General features: G+C 40.8%; 2 protein-coding genes across 4 annotated transcripts; both read left to right on the top strand.

Moving 5' to 3' along the window:
* The first annotated feature begins 1,944 nt into the window (after positions 1-1,944).
* On the top strand, positions 1,945-7,559 carry LOC5520430. The gene is made up of 5 exons (XM_001640215.3): positions 1,945-2,456; positions 3,296-3,484; positions 3,899-4,105; positions 4,587-4,853; positions 5,555-7,559. Exons 1-5 carry the CDS (start codon positions 1,988-1,990, stop codon positions 6,904-6,906), a joined length of 2,484 nt encoding a protein of 827 aa, XP_001640265.2. The 5' UTR covers positions 1,945-1,987; the 3' UTR covers positions 6,907-7,559.
* Positions 7,560-7,962: 403 nt separating this feature from the next.
* LOC5520356 (QRFP-like peptide receptor) lies at positions 7,963-17,179 on the top strand. Of its 3 annotated transcripts, none has more exons than XM_048730117.1 (6): positions 7,963-8,101; positions 8,507-8,695; positions 8,992-10,714; positions 13,341-13,443; positions 13,581-13,634; positions 15,139-17,179. In XM_048730117.1, exons 5-6 carry the CDS (start codon positions 13,619-13,621, stop codon positions 16,218-16,220), a joined length of 1,098 nt encoding a protein of 365 aa, XP_048586074.1. In that variant the 5' UTR covers positions 7,963-8,101; positions 8,507-8,695; positions 8,992-10,714; positions 13,341-13,443; positions 13,581-13,618; the 3' UTR covers positions 16,221-17,179. The 3 variants fall into 3 exon arrangements, with proteins under 3 accessions (XP_048586074.1, XP_048586065.1, XP_048586069.1); XM_048730108.1 differs by having other exon boundaries at positions 8,992-9,145; XM_048730112.1 differs by lacking the exon at positions 7,963-8,101 and adding an exon at positions 8,197-8,317 and having other exon boundaries at positions 8,992-9,145.
* The last annotated feature ends 2,533 nt before the right edge of the window (positions 17,180-19,712 follow it).

Here is a 19,712-nt window from a genome sequence, read left to right on the forward strand (position 1 = left end):
AGGTCACATTGACCAAGGTACCTCTTCTAGATCACATTGACCAATTGACCAAGGTACCTCTTCTAGATCACATTGACCAAGGTACCTCTTCTAGATCACATTGACCAAGGTACCTCTTCTAGATCACATTGACCAATTGACCAAGGTACCTCTTCTAGATCACATTGACCAATTGACCAAGGTACCTCTTCTAGATCACATTGACCAATTGACCAAGGTACCTCTTCTAGATCACATTGACCAATTGACCAAGGTACCTCTTCTAGATCTCATTGACCAAGGTACCTCTTCTAGATCACATTGAGCAATTGACCAAGGTACCTCTTCTAGATCACATTGACCAATTGACCAAGGTACCTCTTCTAGATCACATTGACCAAGGTACCTCTTCTAGATCACATTGACCAATTGACCAAGGTACCTCTTCTAGATCACATTGACAAAGGTACCTCTTCTAGATCACATTGACCAAGGTACCTCTTCTAGATCACATTGACCAAGGTACCTCTTCTAGATCACATTGACCAAGGTACCTCTTCTAGATCACATTGACCAATTGACCAAGGTACCTCTTCTAGATCACATTGACCAATTGACCAAGGTACCTCTTCTAGATCACATTGACCAAGGTACCTCTTCTAGATCACATTGACCAATTGACCAAGGTACCTCTTCTAGATCACATTGACAAAGGTACCTCTTCTAGATCACATTGACCAAGGTACCTCTTCTAGATCACATTGACCAAGGTACCTCTTCTAGATCACATTGACCAAGGTACCTCTTCTAGGTCACATTGACCAAGGTACCTCTTCTAGGTCACATTGACCAAGGTACTTCTCCTAGATCACATTGACCAAGGTACCTCTTCTAGATCACATTGACCAAGGTACCTCTTCTAGGTCACATTGACCAAGGTACCTCTTCTAGATCACATTGACCAAGGTACCTCTTCTAGATCACATTGACCAAGGTACCTCTTCTAGATCACATTGACCAAGGTACCTCTTCTAGATCACATTGACCAAGGTACCTCTTCTAGATCACATTGACCAAGGTACCTCTTCTAGGTCACATTGACCAAGGTACCTCTTCTAGATCACATTGACCAAGGTACCTCTTCTAGATCACATTGACCAAGGTACCTCTTCTAGATCACATTGACCAAGGTACCTCTTCTAGATCACATTAGATAAGAAAACAATTGGCTATTATTCTAGACATACGCTGAACGGCGTATGGCACGCCAGATGCCGTCGTCATCATGTACAACACATTTTGATCAAAGTTTTTAGTGCCCCTTTGTTCAGTCACGCAGATACACATGACATCTTTTCCCTTCGGAAACAGTAAAAGCTGAATTATGCTTAAATGCATGATATTGTGTTGGTAGTTTTATTGCTTATAAAATGCAAAATCAAATTGTATCAGTAATAACAGCCTTAAATATTATTGTTATTGATCATATAATTCTAGAAATCTATTGGGTATAATGTTTTTGTATGGACTGAAATTTGAAAACATCTTTAAGAACATTTAAATGCTTTTAAATAAAAATCAGCCAAAAAATAAGAACGGCCTAGCCTCAACTAAAAATAAGAAGTTTTTGTTTTTAAAGAAAGAGTGTATTACTTGAAATAGTGTGTTTTTCGCTCGGATCAGGCGGGGAGGGGGGATATAACCGGCCATCCATACAAACTTAAGGGGGCTGCGTGTGCGCATTTTTGCGTCTAATGTTATTCCTATAGCCGCGAACGTATCTAAAAAATCTTTGCCTTTTCAAGTACTGTTTTAAAATTCTTAGCCAAAAAATGCAATAGTCAATTTTATTTCTATCCGTTTTGTTTAATTATTACTTTGCGCTTTATAGCTTTTCTGCGTTACGCATCTTTAATCAAGTCTGGGTATAATTTGTTATGCATGCATATTCAGTGGATTGCGTGATCATTCATGCATCTTCACTAGAAAAAAAAAACAAGCCACGAACATGCACCACAGAAGAGCTTTAAGAGTAGTTCTACAGCCTTGCTTCTGGCTGGCACGATCGATACGAAGACGAACAAACAGCACTCTTATTTTTAGCACAGTTTGCTTCAGTTTAATCCTCTTTTTTATCGCATCAAGGACCTTTAGTGAAACAGAGCTTGAATCAGAAGAGTACATGGACAAAGTAGCCAGAACTGCAGCATGCAAGTTACCAAACATCAATCCTTTCCATGAGAGCATTTTACCTTATGTCAAGGAACTAGAAAAGCTCGATTGTGGGACAACTCAGTCCTCTTTTGAAAACAGTGTTCTGCGAGTAAACGGCGAAAACATCGTGTCCGTAAAATACCGACTTATTACTAGACCGGAATGTAACGACGATGCAGTGAATATATCCGATGCGTTTGACGTACCTAATAGTCTAAAGGGCAAAGCGACAGGAGAAATGCAGAAAGGGCCTATCAAACCAGGTATGCTTCAGTAAATAGCTAAATAGCACTAGTGTAAACTTGGATGTCTATTCAAATATTTGCATGACTCGAAATATCGAGAAATAGAGCACATGCTAGTAGAATTATCATCGAACGTGTGACTCGATCATTTGTTTTCCCAAACGAGCTATAACCTCTTTGACATGGTATAGGCTGTGTGATTTTCCCTTTTTTGATGCCTTTATATGGCTGACAGTAAGTGCATAATACACATGCTACTGTTTCAGACACTATTCATATTAGCGGAAAGATAACGGTATAGCCGATGTGATATCCTGGATTTACTATCGAAAGGATAAATATTACCTCCTCTATCGTCCCCAAAAGTAATATGCCATTGCAAGTTCTAAAACTCTTTCATCTGTTTACAGGCTTAGACAATCATTTTTTTTAGTTGTATTGGTTTTAGAAATTATGGATTCTCAAAATATAATGAAAAGCGTGGTCAGCGGTTTCTTAAAGGGGGGAAGGGAAGGGGGTACACAGTCATTTATCATATAGGGAAAGGATAGTATTTGATGAACCAAAAAAAAAAGATCCACTTTTTCGCGGGAACCGTACGCGGGAACGTACGCGCCTGTATCAGCTTAGACCAATTATGATCTCCACTGCTATGTCGATGCAACCTGCTAAAAACGCCTACGGCGGATGCTACTGCTATGATCATGGCTGTCTATTCATAAACAATCTATTTTCGATGGCTTTTTCTATATTTTACCTGCCGCAGTCGTTATGTTCAATAATGCGATGAGAACGAAGGCGTTATTATAAATTGTTTCCATCTCTATTATGTGCTTTTTTTATATTACCACCGCCAGGTGCATACGGCTGTATCGTCCATAAACTGAGCGGAAAATGTGTGCATCCCCAGGGGGGGAGGGGATTGCCAAACGGACTCCAGCCGGTGGTGCTGTATAAAGAGTGCTGCAGCAAACAATCGTACTTCAGGGTACTCCCCACGGGGGCCGTCCAGCATGTGCAGAGTGGTCGCTGTCTCAGGCAAAAAAGTACGTACTAGGGAGGGGAGGGTGAGGGGAAAACTCAACAACATGCACCTAGGTTTAAGGTCTTTCGTAAAAGGGAGATCCCACAGTGGCAAATCCTGGAATGCTGGATAATGAAAACGCAAAGATTTAGACACTACTCCCACGCGAAAATAATATTTTATATGTTTTAGCTGTATCAAATCGGATAATTCGTATCGTAAAGTCACCAGCACCAACATACCAGACGATTTAACTGCCACCATCATCATCTTCACCACCACCATCATCATCATCATCAGCATCATCGTCGTCGTCGTCATCAATTCATCACCACCACCACCACCAACAACAACAACAACAACACCATCACTGTCCTTGTCGACGTCGACGTCACCACCATTTTCTTATAAATCTCCTGACCCTTGTACTTTACAGGGCCAAATACCCGAAACACAGACATCACTCTTCATCAAAAGTGTGAGACGCTTTTCACCACAGAAAATGGTATCCTGCGAGAGACTGGGACCGGAATGTGTCTCACGCCCGCGAGTGAGCGGGACGATCCCGCGAATAATGAAGAGATTGCTCTAGGCGAGGACTGTAACCAGGAGAGGAACAAATTTTTCTTTTACTTTAAAGAAGGTACAACAAGCTTTACGCCATTCATTGGCAATTAACCAAATGTGGCTAGGGTTGCCGGTCTGTCAGTTCACTTCTGGTTATATAGTTTCTAAGCAATAATCAAAGTTTACATGTATTATTTATTATAGAGTGGTTTTCAAAATCCCGTGAAACAAGATGCAATTGTTAAAGTGTAATAGTCAAGCCAGAACAAAAGAAGACAAAGACATTACATTGTATTAGTACTAAATAAATTTAAAAGTATTTCACGGGTTTTTGAAAACCACTCTATCCATATCTTTAATTAGTTTTCGCTAGTGTCTAGGGTGGTACTGCCCCGCCGGGACCTTGCTTCCTTTCGCTCTACCCTTCCTTCGCTTAGCACGGCGAGTGTTCGAAAATAGAAAATGCAGCGTAGTTGAAATTATAAATTTTACAGATATCACAAGGTCATGGGTGCTTGTGTTCTTTAGCATAAAACTATATTATTCTCCCGACACAGGGGTACCATTTAAAGCAGAAGTACCCATCCATACAGACTTTATACGAGTTGAGATCGAGAATGGGGGTCCTGTGGACGATAATATCGAGACCTTTATGCAGACGGCAAAGAAAGATGACGTCATCAAGCGGCGCGTGCAGCCTGCCGGGATACCTGTGAACATCCTTATGATCATGTTTGACTCGACTTCGGCCGCTAACTTTCACCGCAAGATGCCGAACACTACGAATCTGCTGAAGAACACATTGGACACGGTCTTTCTACGAGGTAATGGGGATACGCTATAATCATGGGCGTAGTTTGCAAAGGCAAAAGCAGTATTTTACCGTAAGACTAAACTACCACGGCCGTACCCCTTGGTAAGGTAAGGCGGTTTGCTATTGCGGAATGGGTGAAAGGCATAGGTCTTGTTTGCAGAGCCAACAGGAGTATTTTACCGTTTAGACTGTCAAGTCCGTGTCCTTGGCGTCTTATTGGTTATTATACGTGTTAGTACAGACTACAGACGACACCCTACTTTACGGACACCTCGACCATTTAATCTAATAGAGATACGACGTTACGGAGGGAGTCCGTTATAACGAGGGTGCAGTATTTTATAAAGATGTGTGTCAGACTTGGTATTGAAGGGGAGGATGTCCGTTATAACGAGGGGGCAGTATTTTATGAAGATGTATGCCAGACTTGGTATTTAAGGGGAGGGTGTCCGTTATAGCGAGGGTGCACTATTTTATGAAGATGTCAGAGTTGGTATTAATGAGGAAGGGTGTCCGTTATAGCGAGGGTGCACTATTTTATGGAGATGTGAGGTGTGTGGCAGACTTGGTATTGATGGGAGGTTTTTAATGACTGATCGTTATCTCTTAGGCGATTTTGCTTGTGTATGACATACCAAGGTGCAGTACCTCTTTTCGAGTGCTATTTTCGCTATAATATACTTTTCCTTTTTTTTGTTTTTGCTTTCTCAGGTCAGACAATAGTAGGAGATGGAACCACGGCCCAGCTCTCAGCCATCCTCACTGGCATTGCCGAGAAAAATCAACCAGAGGCTCGAAAAGGTCGCAAGAAAGCCACGACAGTGGACAAGTGGCGTTGGATATTCAAGGACTTCAAGGATCGTGGTTACGTCACGATGTACTCGGAGGACTCTCCTACCACAGCTGCCTTCAACTTCCGTCTCAAGGGCTTCCGGGATCCGCCCACGGACCATTACAGCCGGTACTACTGGATGGAGGCGGAGAACTACATCCGCAAAGAGTTCTGCAGCAACAATCAAGCCATGCACAACATGACATTTAACTATCTGCTCAGTCTGTTCAGAACTTACACAAAAAATCCCAAGTTTGCAATGGTGAACTTCTGCACATTAGTCCACAGGGAACCCAACGCGATAGGGCATGCGGATAGGGATTTGTATAATTTGCTGTTGAAGATGAAAAAGGAGTCGTTTTTGGATAGTACTGTGGTGATGATATTCGGAGATCATGGGTATCGTTTTGGTGGAATGCGAAAGCAAACGCTCCAAGGGAAACTAGAGGAGCGTTTACCCCATTTTTCGATCACTCTTCCTCCATGGTTTAGACGAAAACACTGGAATATGTATAAGAATTTAAAGTTCAATTCGAGAATTCTCACTTCCCCTTTTGACATTTATGCCACACTCAAGCACATCATATCGTACCCTTGGCGGCCAAGTGGGGTAAACAGTGGACAAAGCTTGTTCGACAAGTTGGACCCTTCCTATCGCAGGTGCACCAACGCGGGGGTCAAGGATCATTGGTGCCCGTGTCTGATCATGAATAAGGTCCCTGTTAAGAACATTATCGTACAAGACATAGCACAGGTTGCCGTGGCCGCCATCAACAGACTTTTAAACGAGACACAGGAATCCCGTGATATGTGCACAGGGCTGACACTAAAGGAGGTGAAATCAGCTTCCCGGGAGCTTCCAAGCCAGGTAGTCCAGACATTTAAATACTCATTCCCGAATCGTGAGTGTGATTCCTGTGGAGTGAAACTGGCCGCCCCGGCCAAGAACACGATGGTCAAAGACACACTGTACCAGATCAAGTTTGTGACGAGCCCTAACAGTGCGTATTACGAGGCTAGTATCAGCCTGAATGGAGGTGTGCCTTCTATAGATGGTGACATCAGTCGGATTGACGCTATAGGAGAGCAGGCGGACTGTGTCAAAGAATCTCTTTCTCATTTGATCAAGTTTTGCTTTTGTAAGGGAAATAAACCAATTGCAGACGATAGGCCTAAACGTGAAAATTCTAAAACTATATCTCCAAATACAGAAAACATTGAAGACTATTAAATGACGGCTTTTTATGAAATGATACATTTTTATTGGTAAAGGTTTTTTTTTGGTGGATATTATAGTTAATAAAGGCCAATTACGCCGCCTATTTCTCATTTACAAAATACAGTACCGTAGCAGGCGTCGAAATAATGTACAGAAACATTGAGAAAATATTTGGGGGTCACAGCCACGCCGCTGGTCATTTCGTTATAAGTTTTTGAAAATACTGTGGGGCACGTGCCGTCAGAGCCCCAACTCCTGCTACGACCCCGGAATAAGCGGTTTTTTTACGGTTATTGTTAATTCTTTGGCATCTTTATTGCAGTTAACGGTCCCCCTCTTAAATTAATGCTAAACGCTTATATATTTTTTGCGAATTTACAGTTTTAACGGTTAACCCCATTAACACCTTTTTAAATGGGTACTAGCCTATAGTCCTGGTGCTATAACAGGGACTATGACTTACATACGCCAAGGTCAAAAGAATGATAATGATCATTATAAACAAATCGTTTGAGCGGGAAGTGGATTATTAAGGTACTTGAAAAGAAAACAGACAGACAATAGAATATTTTATTTAAGGATATTACTGATGCCACTGATATCGATGATACAATTATAGTACAATTGTTTTATAACGAATTTGAATAAAATATGTTTTTATTTAACCATTTCATTTCGTAAATTTCCCAAAATATCGTTATATCGAGTAAAAAGTTTTGTTGCTTAAAATTGTCTATTGTCCGTCTTCAGCTTTGATACTTGTATTTACAATGCATATCTATCTGTTTCGAAAAGGCTTCATGATTATCCGTTCATCACACTCGAAAAATGTAGCTCACCTCAAAATGATAGAAGACGGACGTGTAATTTTGCATCGCGTCGGATACAGAATTACCGCCATTTCAGAAGTTGTTACCCAAAATCTCGCTTGTCGTAGAATAAGTTTATCCAAATACCGCAGCTCATAAACAATATTCTAAAAAAAACTGGGTATTTTTTCCTAAGACCGTAATACCGCGAAACCCTAAAGTGAGTCTCCCCAAGCATCCCGAGTGAACAATTATATAAAACGAATACAAATCTGCTGTGAATCTCTCCGATATAATAAGGCTGTCTACTCCCCCTCATTGTACACTCGATACGGAGCTGCCCGCCCTTCTTCCTGCTAATGGAAGGAAGTTTCAATTTACTACGGAATATTGGATAGGTAGGGCAAACTACGTACGAACAGTAATATTTGACTTTTGAAGCTAATATGAGATCATACGTTTTGATTGTACAAGCTAGTGGGTAATTTTAGGATCGATAGGACAGCGACTGTGAGGCTAAGTTTAAACATCGTATTCCACGAGCCGTATTCAATACAAATGCATGAAAATGAAGATGAAACAATCGACTTGGTTCATTTGCATGCTAAGTCACTGTAAGTTATTGCTCGTACAGTTGGACCAAGATCCGTCGCTTTACATTGACAAAATTGGGACCCCTTATGTCTTTTATAAAAAAAAAATCTATCATTGTTTAAGAAGAAGTGTGATCCATAGGGAGTGGAAGAGGGATATCTCGGTAATAATTGCCTTTAATAGGGGAATTTTCTTTTTCTACGAAGCAGAGGATTGCCTTGCATCAGTTTGGAGCATGCCGTGACGGAGAAATTCAAGTTGTTCGCAAACAAAGTGTGGATTAAGGATCTCCCACGCATGGAGAAATGATAGCATATAGCCAGGCGCAAAACGGACCGCCGTGCGTACGGATTTGTTTACCAAGTGAAGGGTCTGCTTACCTGTAAACGGAAGTAAAGGTAAAATCTCTAAGAATGAAAGCAAAGTGAAACTTAGGGGAAATTTTGCCGATGGGTGTATACACAGAAAATGAATTCTTCTTACGAAGCTGAATAAACATTCTTACAGTTCATTTTAGTATTCTGAATGCACCGTGATGAAAACAGGATGTTGCGTATAATGAGCGCACTCCAGATTTGAAACTCATTAAGACAATTCAGAAGGTGACGCCGTAATTACGACATGCACCAATATATATTTATATGTTTTATGCGTCGACCAATCCAACCACGTCCACGGCTAATTGTTGATGCAGAGCTAGAGGAGAGTCGGTGGTTGGGATCGTGAAGCCAATATCGCAGCTCTTGAGCACTGAAAAGAGGTGGTCGCGCAGATCGTCATAACCTAGCAGCTAAGAAGGCAGTGTTTCAATTCTGCTAGCAGGGATTACCGAAGGTGACGGCAGAAAGGTAAATGTATACAAACAAACCGACATTTAGGACGATTTACAAACAACAAAAATGGGCGGTTTTATCCTACAAGCTATCCTACGGTTTTAACCTACAAACTGTTTTGTTGATTGCCCCTTTTTGATTGTAATATGAAAGAAGCTGGTGTGATTAACCGGAGCATTTTGAGAGCTTTTAAAACCACAAATAATTTTATTATACACACGTTTTTTTATATTTTTCCCATAGTGATAGATCAACAGAATTACTGCCCCTGGGACGAACACAAAAATGTTTCATGAAAAATATTTACTGCTTGCCAAATCATTTTGGTCGAAGCTCGGCTTTAGCGCCGATTTCATAGTGTTACTTCTTTTTCGATGTTCCTTAATGAAAATACAACATATTAATTACATTATTTCATTTCTGTTAGAAAAGGGGTGTGCGCCAACATGCTTTTCATTCAAAATGCTTTACTAAGAAATCTTAAATTTTAAAAATAAAATATGGACTGACACATCAAAGCGATTTTTTCTTAATTTGAAAGCATTGTTCTCAATCTTTATTTACCTTTAATTGAGATTCGTAGCCTGGTCCAGGACTTTGTAAGACCGTTTTATAACCACATACATGTGTTAATCCTACAGTAAGCTAAAATAAAAAGGGACAATCTTACCCTTCCAACTAAATAACATACACCAAGAAGGACTTGAAAATCCTGCGGGTTTAAGACGGGAGCGAATATAAGCAGCATTTAATAATATATCACAATTAACAGCAATAGCATGAACTGCTAAATACGACAGCGCTTAATCCTCTTATATGCTCAGCCCGGGATAAATACTGACTTTTAATAAGCTAAACATAAGCTCGTGGAGCGTATGGATATCCCCTTTGCACAGTTCGTCTGCTCAAGCATTGTAATCATAGCTGCTTTAACGAGTATTAAACGCGCTAAATGAAGAGCTAAAGGACCAGCAACCAATACGTTAGAAGAATGTTGCAAAGAGCTCCATGTATATTGCAATAGCAAGAACTCGACTCTTTCTTTGTTTCCGGAAGATTTTCAGCAGTCCACAAAGAAGGTACGCAAAGCATTATTAAGGAAAAGTAAGATACAATCTTTATAACATCAATGAGCAGAAGATTACTTTTTCACGACTTTCACATATTTACAAGTGCACGAAAAGAAATGAATGTGGTCTGTCTAGTTTGCGTTTGAAACGTGATTGTCGCGCGAAAGCAAGGTAATTCTATGCTATTAGCGTAGGTCTTAAGGAAAAACGAGAATTCAAATGTCTTAAGTGTATGATAAATAATATCCTTAAGCTATCAAATTTAAGACCTTTTCCTATCCCTTTATCAGTAGGAAACAGAAAGACGCACGTATTTCCCTCAGAAAAAAGGTTAGCGATTTTATATTTCAAGCATTGTCATCGGGTGATGGGATTTTCTTGACGCTTACGATGTCACGACAATAAATGAACAGAAAAATAAACAACGCTCGGACTGTCTCTTTCATTTTGACCACAATAACTGATGTCGATAAACCTTTGGCGTTGTCGGCGATATTATTTCGACAATCATTAGGTACGTTGAACGTTACGATATTCTTATTATGCTTACTTGTCATTGGAACAGAATTTACTAAGAGAGCGTAATATATATTTTGCTCAGCTTGGTATTTTCTTCTTGGTATTTTTTTAACTCGGTCACCTCCCAAGTTAAATTCATTTACCCTTATTGCAAAGCCTAATGCTTTATACGTAATAGCATAATAAATATTGCTAAAGGAAGATTGAATTTTTATTTGCTCTTACAATTTAACAAAATAAACAAACGCATGTTTAACAAATAAGAAAAGGGGACTAGAAAGATGAATCAATTATAGCAAGTCTAGTTTTGTATGCCCATGCAGCTACGAATAGGTGAGACTTTTCAATGTAAGAAAATAGACAAAATGAGATGTCAAATTTGAGGCATTTATTCTCTTATGAGGAAAGAGAAATATATAGTTTTTCAATACTAAGTATTTATTTTCTTATTATGAGAGAGGAATATTTGGTTTTTCGATGTTACGAAAATAGATAGTATAAAGGTCGAAGAAGAAAACATTAATTTCCCCATTAATAAAGAAAGTCGAGGTAGCAATATTCCTATTTTACTCCGACCAGACCCCGCATATCTGCCCACCATCAAATGGCCAACCATCTGCGAGTACGCGATTGCACCAGCAAAAAGCTCAAGCTCTATATGTTTTTTTATATCGTACCTGTTCTATAATTGGGAAGTTGAGCATACAAGCACTTATTTCGCGAACAAATCCAATTTTTAACCATTCGTGGACCTCATTTCCTACTTTAGTTACAACCTGCCTCTGAGCAAGATCAGGAAATGATAGAGGGATACTAACCAACACATCTCATCAGAATCTACCCTTCTGTCTTTGATGATTACCGCAAAATGACACTTTTAAAGGAAGCAATTTATAGACACTGATTGTTCACTTGTAAGTTTGTGTGAAGACATTATTCTTCTCCGACAAATGATCACGCAAACGTAACAAAGAAAAACAAAAAAACATTGGATAACGCTTTTTGACGTGTGTTTAACTTGTGATCATCACAGTTATAAATTTCTCATAGCGAGCTGAAATAGACTTTGGATACTATAACAACATTAGTATGGCAGTTCCTGTAGTATACAATTCCTTGCCCAAAGGTTATCATTTTTAAATCATCATCATCATAATAATAAAATAATCTTCATGCCTTATTATTATTATTATTATTATTATTATTATTATTATTATTATTATTATTATTATTATTATTATTATTATTATTATTGTATAACTACTTTTTAATATAAGGAAACAACCTGTAGGGGCGTGGCTGTGCCCCTCAATGTTTTCTAAATGTTTCTGTATCGTGCCCTCCCCCCCCCCCCCCCAAATATCATTTTTTTTTAATATAAGGAAACAACCTGTAGGGGCGTGGCTGTGCCCCTCGATGTTTTCTAAATGTTTCTGTATCGTGCCCTCCCCCCCCCCCCCCAAATATCATTTTTTTTAATATAAGGAAACAACCTGTAGGGGCGTGGCTATGCCCCTCAATGTTTTCTAAATGTTTCTGTATCGTGCCCCTACCCCCCGCAATAATTTGTGGTCTTCTACGGCTATGGTTTACTAGGGGATATACATCTAATTAAACGATCTAAGTGCAAACGGCGATGGCAAATGGCGGTACTAATTATTCGCAAAAATAAAAGCTATAAATGAACTCAAGCGATGTAAGAGCCAGAAATTGATGAATTATCTTGTCTAGATGACGGGGTATTTTACTCGTTTTTCAAGGTTTCAAGTTGAAGTGCATTTATGATTTTGTGGATATGTGTGACTTCAATGCATTATAATATGACTTTTTAAGCCATCCCTTTGCTAAGGTTGTGAAATTAGTATTGAATTGCCAATGCGTGTGTGTGTGTGTTTTTTATCTAGCGCTGTTGTTTGACTTGTTGTTTGGGGATATACTTTTTAGCATGGAATACACATAACATAAGAAAGAGTTCTCAAATCAGTGTGCAAAATATGCCAAGTCTAAGGGGTTTAGGTTATTTTTTCGACGATGGCTTATGACGGAATACCCTGGTCCCAGAGCCTCGAACGTCTCTCTATTTAGTGCCCAGCGAGCTTGATGGAGACGTCCGAGGTTCTGGAACCAGGGTAATGACGGAAACGCCGTTAATAGCGTAGCTGTTCCTTGAGGGGTAAAGCACGCATTGGTTTGTTGGAGTTACCTATATTGCCAACTAAAACATGTACATAAGATAAGTTTTTGGGTTGGTCGCCTCGCGTGGCAAAAAATTAAAAAAAATAGCATTAGAGGAAGACTGCTCGATCAATGCGAATTTGTTATAAAGGGAAATTTTACTATTGTTATAAAGGGAAATTCTATTTGGGGACTACTCTGTTTTTTTTTTTTTATAAAGCGTAAAGTCCCAATAGACTGCCTGAATTTTTCCCCAAGCTCTTAAAATTCTTATCCCTTATTTGAGCTAAAACTTAAAAGGTTTAAGTAAATATTTTTTAGCTGATAGTAAAATATTTACCTACTTAAAAAGGCTATATTGTTACGCCCGCCGCAGTATAAGTACATACTTCATTAGTTGTACCAAGATGAATTCTATACCAGCTAATTATGTTTTCATTTGCCAGATATTAGCTTTGTTTATTAATTGAGCCTGAGTCGCCGAAGAAGATCAGCTCCCTACCATTCCAGTCTTCATTTACTTTAAAGATTTCTCCCGCGCAGCTAAAGGTGTTGAAACTACAAGTAGAATTCGTCTATAGCCACTTTTTCGCTATTTGTTTTTTTGTTGATATAGGTGTCTTTTGAATACAATGAAATCGTTATTATTAAAATCCCTTGGAAGTAACTCGGCTTTATTTTTACAGCGTCACACTAGAGGTTGGAGGACAACTCGCTCTTACTAATGAATATAACACAAGGTAAGTGAAATAACGGTTATATTCCTTAATTACTATTGAGAAAATATTTTCGTGTGTCGCCTGATTATTTCTCTTTACCTATTGTTTCTGCTTTAATGATAAAGTTTTATATATCGGAGAAGATAACATAACGGTAGAAAGAAGATCAGTTTTAAACATCGAAAACCGATTGTTTTTACTAACTCTAAATTTTAGAGTATAATGTCTAACATTATTTTAAAACAGCCCTCTATCAATCATAATATCATACTATGCTCTTGCTATAATAACAAACAGCTATTTCAATTAACGTTGTCTAAGAGCGCTCTGCCGCACGCGCCCATACCGCGAGGTGGTATGGGTAATATTATATAATGTTACAGAGTTTTCAGTTTTGCCGCAGTCTTATAGTGACGACCCTCGCTGGCGAGTTATCTGGTTGGTACAGTTTCTTGGAGTATATATCGAAGACACTGCGGCATTTCTTTCTATGTCCCCGCGTACAATAAAACGGTATCTGCAAAAATAGGGACTTTAAGCAGCGACAACGGCAACACGAACGGCGACGGCAGAAGAGCCAGACATGAAATGTGCTTGAAATGGATTCTGTCTGATACATTTCAGCCGTTTTCCTTCAAACTACAACGTGAAAACCGTAAAACTAGTTTTACGGTCTAGCGAGGACGGGAACGTGTGCGCTGAACTTAGAACTAGAATTATCTTTGTTCGCTATGTTAGAAATAAGATACTATGCTTTACTATAGTTTTTTGGGAATACATAAACGAGTGAATTTTATCAAAATTAGCTTACAATTGAGCGCAAAGTATGAAAGCTTTTGGGGAATCACGTTCTCCCTGCAGTCGGTCGCCGTCATCGTTGCCATTCGTTCAGGCGCTTTGCCAGCATGTTTTCTTTTAGTGTAACTTCTTAGTGTTATTACAGGATAGGTGTCAAACATACTCTTGTTTCCTTGTTTAAGGACGCGCAGATATATATTTAGACAATTATCAGACTGTTCTGCCATCCTGATAGCGTTGAACGAAGTTCGTGTCGTCGTCGGCGGTGAAGGCAGAGCTTGAAACACCATATATTACCCATACTACCTCGCGGTATGGGCGCGTGCGGCAGAGCGCTCTTTGACAACGTTTATAGAAATAGCTGTATGCTTATTCACCACGAGTCACAGTGGTAGATTACCATTGTTCTTTCAAAAGCGAGCAGAGCTTCCGCTTTCTTTATGTCCCTTCCTCCACTGCTCTCCTGGGAATGGTTTCAAACCTCGCCGGTTAAATACCAGGGGATGTATGAATCGAAGTCTTGATTAAAACTTTCAGTCTAACAGCCTCCAAGCGTCTGTCTGTTTTATAGGCTTTATGTATCATTTCATATTCAACGTGTATTTGCTAATCGCTTAGCCACCGTCCTGTAGCTTTGTCATTCAAGTCTTAACTTGAGGGACACTAATTCGAGGTAACAAGTCATGTTGCTATCAATACTAAAAGGCGCCACCTTTTTATTTCATAGGTGCCGTCTACCAAAGCGTCCTGTCGCGCGGGCTTGACCCATTTAACATCACTATGATAGTACTATACACCATCGTGGGTGTCTTAGCGTTTGTGGGTAATGTCTTCGTGCTGCACGTGTTAAGGACACGCCTTTCAGCCCGCCGCAACGTGGGCTTCATGTTTGCCAACATGGCGGTGGCCGACCTCCTAACAGCCCTCATCATCATCCCTAAGCAGATCACACAAGCAGCGAGGAACAACTTGTGGTTCCCGGGAATGCTGGCAGATGTATTGTGCCGCGCGTGCGACTTCACCGTCTTCACTTCGATCGCCGCGTCCATTCTCACCCTCACTATTATGTCACTGGATCGGTTCGTGGGCATCATGTTGCCCCAACACAAGCAAACCACGCTATTCCACCGCGCTAGTGTGGTCACGCCCTTCGTGTGGATCACGTCCACCCTTCTGATGAGCCCTATCATAGTGGTGTCTACCTCACTCCCCAGTAGTCTGTACCCGGATGACCCCGCCCGCTGTCGGCAGACGTGGAGTGTACTAGGTGACGTAGATCTCTCCCAACAAGTCTTCTACGCCTTCGTGCTAGTCATGCTCTACATAATCCCACTTGTTGTCATGACGACTATTTACTCGTCCATCTGCTTCAAGCTGTGGATTCACAGGACCCCGGGAGAGACAATCCCTGCCGTGACACGGAGAGTAGAGCGAAAGAACAGACGTGTTATCCGAATGCTTGTTATCGTGGTGGTTGTGTTTGCTGCGTGCTGGCTCCCACCGCACGTCATGCATATATACTCGGCGTTTTACTGGAGGGAGTTCAGCGTCAACATTACCCGTTATAATATTGACGATATCATGTTCTTTATTGGTCAGGCTAACAGTGCTATCAACCCTATACTATATATCTGGTTGAATAGCGAGTTCAGAAAAGCGTTTGGTAGAGCGTTTCGCTTTAAATGGGGTAGGCGTTTTGGGTGTTGTCTCATGGACTATAGTGTACATCGGCAATCATCCGACGAGATAACCTCCAGAAATAGAGTAGGACTCAAACAAAAGGATGACGCAAAAGAAACAATGATGTAATGCTTACCTTGAAACAGGCCATAGACTGAAGCTGACGATAAGGGAATACTATAAAGGGACTATGAAGAGAAGATGTCATATAATGCCAACATTAAGAGAAACAGGCATGACTGAGTTGATAGCAGTATGCTGTAAAGGGCAAAGTAAAATTTATAAAGAGGTGATGTTAAACACCCAGAACGTTTGGATTCCTGTGCGGATTGATGACATCACGTCTAAGAAAAGACGTGATCCCTACAATGAAATCTGACCAAAACAACGCATTATTTTCAATGTGTACGTTACGCCTAGCCAACATGGACGAGAACCGGGGTCTTTCGCTTGGCTTTGCTCATGTATTCGCCATTCTCACTTTGAACAGGGGATTGGGTCGAATTGAAAAGCGACAAGCTTGCTGCGACGTTTTAAGGGGACACAATTCTACATATGACGTCGAACGATGCCATTGTTGATGTTATAAATCTTACTAACGAAGATTAAATTTCGGTAGCCGAATCTACAAAACCTACCATCTTCTAGCTTCAATTCATTGACGTTCGACGCCATGTTGAATTGCGTCCCCTAAAATAGTCCCAGCATGCTTTTCACCTACCACCTCGACCCAATCCCCCGCGTAACGTAAGAATGACGAAAATAGTAGTCTCTCCTTTTCTGATTCTTACCTGGCCAATATATTTATTCTTGATCACGGACTTTACAAATTGTAAGATCACTGTCAGGCGACCTTTTGAGTTACATTTCAAGTCGTTCGGGTTATAGCTTGGCGTCAATTACAAATTCGAGTCACTCTACGAGTTATGACAGGTCCGACCACTATGAAAGTGTTTGTCAAAATCTACTTGTTAATGTATAGTAGATGAGTTGTTAAACAATTTATTTAATTTATCAGTTTATTTACCTTGTATTATTTCATTTCTTGATTCTTAATTCAGATAATAAAAGGTGTCTAATTACATTAATCAATATCTAATCAAAAAGTATATTTGGAGATAGGAGGGATGAGAATATGGCAAGATCTAAATTTCCACTTTTATTCACATCGTCGTGTTTGAAGACTGCATTCCATTTCAAGACGAAGCTATCACGGGGTTTTGTCCCCTAGTAGTGTAGGTTATCCTCGCAGCAAAAAGAGGTATATTATGTGATGTTATGTGTTACAATGAATTACCATAAAGTGATTAATTAAAATGTTCTGTGGTAACGGTGCGGACAGCAGACCTGTGAACAGCGAAAATATGAGTGTCTTCTGCCATCTAACGAGTAATGAGCGGAACCTCATGAGGATCAATAGAATAAATTAGTCAACTTTGTCGATCAGGGAATTATTGGTGTTGAATTACCAGAAGATCACAATACCTCGTCAACTTATCCGCAATTGTGTTGACAAGTAAATAGGAGAATTGAACCATAAACAACCACGTACAACCTTTTGAGTGGTAGATGCTCGTCGAAATTAACACAAAAATGGCTGCAGCCTCACGCCAGAGAGCGATGAAAAAATATACGCGCGCAGCTCTATGAATACAACACCGCGCTCACGTGTTAAGATGTAAGGAAACGCACAAACAGAGACTCCGCGTGTACAAGCACATGTAAGGATGCACACAAATAGACACTCCACACTACGCGCATACACGTGTACACGCCTATGTAAGGATGCACACAAAAAGACACTCCACACTACGCTCATACACGTGGTTAGATGTAAGAATACCCACAGACCCTCTACACTACGCGCACACACGTGTACAAGCACATGTAAGATACACATAAATAGACACTCTCTACTGCGCATATACACGTGTCACACGCACATGTAAGGATGCACACAAATAGACACTCTATGCTACGCGCACACACGTGTACACGCATATGTAAGATACACATTATAGAAACTCTACACTACGCGCATACACGTGTACACGCACATGTAAGGATGCACACAAATAGACACTCCACACTACGCGCATACACGTGTACACGCACATGTAAGGCTGCACACAAATAGCCACTCCACACTACGCGCATACACGTGTACAAGCACATGTAAGGATGAAAACAAATAGACACTCTACACTACGTGCATACACGTGTACACGCACATGTAAGGATGAAAACAAATAGACACTCCACACTACGCGCATACACGTGTACACGCCCATGTAAGGATGCACACAAATAGACACTACACTACGCGCACACACGTCTACACGTACATGTAAGGATGCACACAAATAGACACTCCACGAGCATATGCAAGGATATACGCACTCCACGCCACGCGCACACAAATAGACACTCCACGAGCACATGCAAGGATACGCGCTCCACGCCACGCGCACACAAATACACGAACCACGCACGCATACACGAACTATTTTTTATTTCTGTCATCACCCACACTGTACGGGGCAAACCACATCCTACGGCTCCAGGTAAAAATAGTAAATAGTCTCCCAGCTCATCCCATCCCAGGAAATTACCCCTGGCAGGGGTGGGACATCCTTGACCTATAACTCCCATTCCCTCAGGATAATTAAACCAACGGTTCCGGATATTCACGCTTGCCAACTGGCCATAGTTACTGTCTGGGGCGATGGATACCTCTGGTTTTGTCTAAGAACCCATATCAGGAAGCCACCACTAAAGTTTAGATGACTCATCTACTTTGAGGGGATGGGGGAGGTTTTATCCCTTGTAGCAGGAAGAATAACTAATAGACTGTTTTGTTGTCTTGGGTCAGTTCAAAGCCAAGAGCGGTACTGGACTAATCATTGGATATAGTGAATGGCATCTGCGAAGAGGTACCCGCCATGAACTCGGTCTGCATTCAGAGCGACACAGTGAATCCGCCGAAATCGTGCGCGAGGGGAAAGGTCACGTTGCTAAACTGTGGCTTTGTGGGGAACTCCATAACAAAGTCCCCTGGCAAATGGCGAGATTGTCCAGGCTGTTTGCATAGGCCTATGGATATAGTGAATGGACAACCGATTAGTTACATATTAACCGTACCTCCATAGACCTATGCACAAACCCTGGACAATCCACCAGTTACATATTAACTATACCTCCATAGACCTATGCAGACAGCCTAGACAATCCACTAATTACATATTACTCCTACCTCCATAGATATATACACAAACCCTGGACAATCCACTAGTTACATATTAACCATACCTCCATAGACCTATGCACAAACCCTGGACAATCCACTAGTTAAGTGTTAACCGTACCTCCATAGACCTATGCACACACCCTGGACAATCCACTAAGCCAAGCTTGTCAGTGGTGGAGCTCATTTGGCACTTGTCAGAAGGAGTAAAGTTAAACGAGGCGAAGTGGTCATGTAGAAAGCAGACAGCACTCGTCGCTGTGGTGTTCATAAATACCAGGTCACCAGGAAGTGAGCGTGGCGGAACGCGAGACTTCCATTGTACCGCGCGGCAACCGCCTGAACGGAACATTCTATAACCCTTTTACCACCTTCTA

The sequence above is a fragment of the Nematostella vectensis genome, chromosome 1, assembly GCF_932526225.1.
Source record: "Nematostella vectensis chromosome 1, jaNemVect1.1, whole genome shotgun sequence".
In the NCBI taxonomy this organism is placed as follows: domain Eukaryota; kingdom Metazoa; phylum Cnidaria; class Anthozoa; order Actiniaria; family Edwardsiidae; genus Nematostella; species Nematostella vectensis.

Bases quoted from the DNA above. Each gene is read 5' to 3' on its own strand.
- LOC5520430 (XM_001640215.3), top strand. From the start codon at position 1,988: ATGCACCACAGAAGAGCTTTAAGAGTAGTTCTACAGCCTTGCTTCTGG. The intron at 2,457-3,295 runs GTATGCTTCAGT...TACCACCGCCAG, and splicing joins GAAAGGGCCTATCAAACCAG to GTGCATACGGCTGTATCGTC. The intron at 4,854-5,554 runs GTAATGGGGATA...TTGCTTTCTCAG, and splicing joins GGACACGGTCTTTCTACGAG to GTCAGACAATAGTAGGAGAT.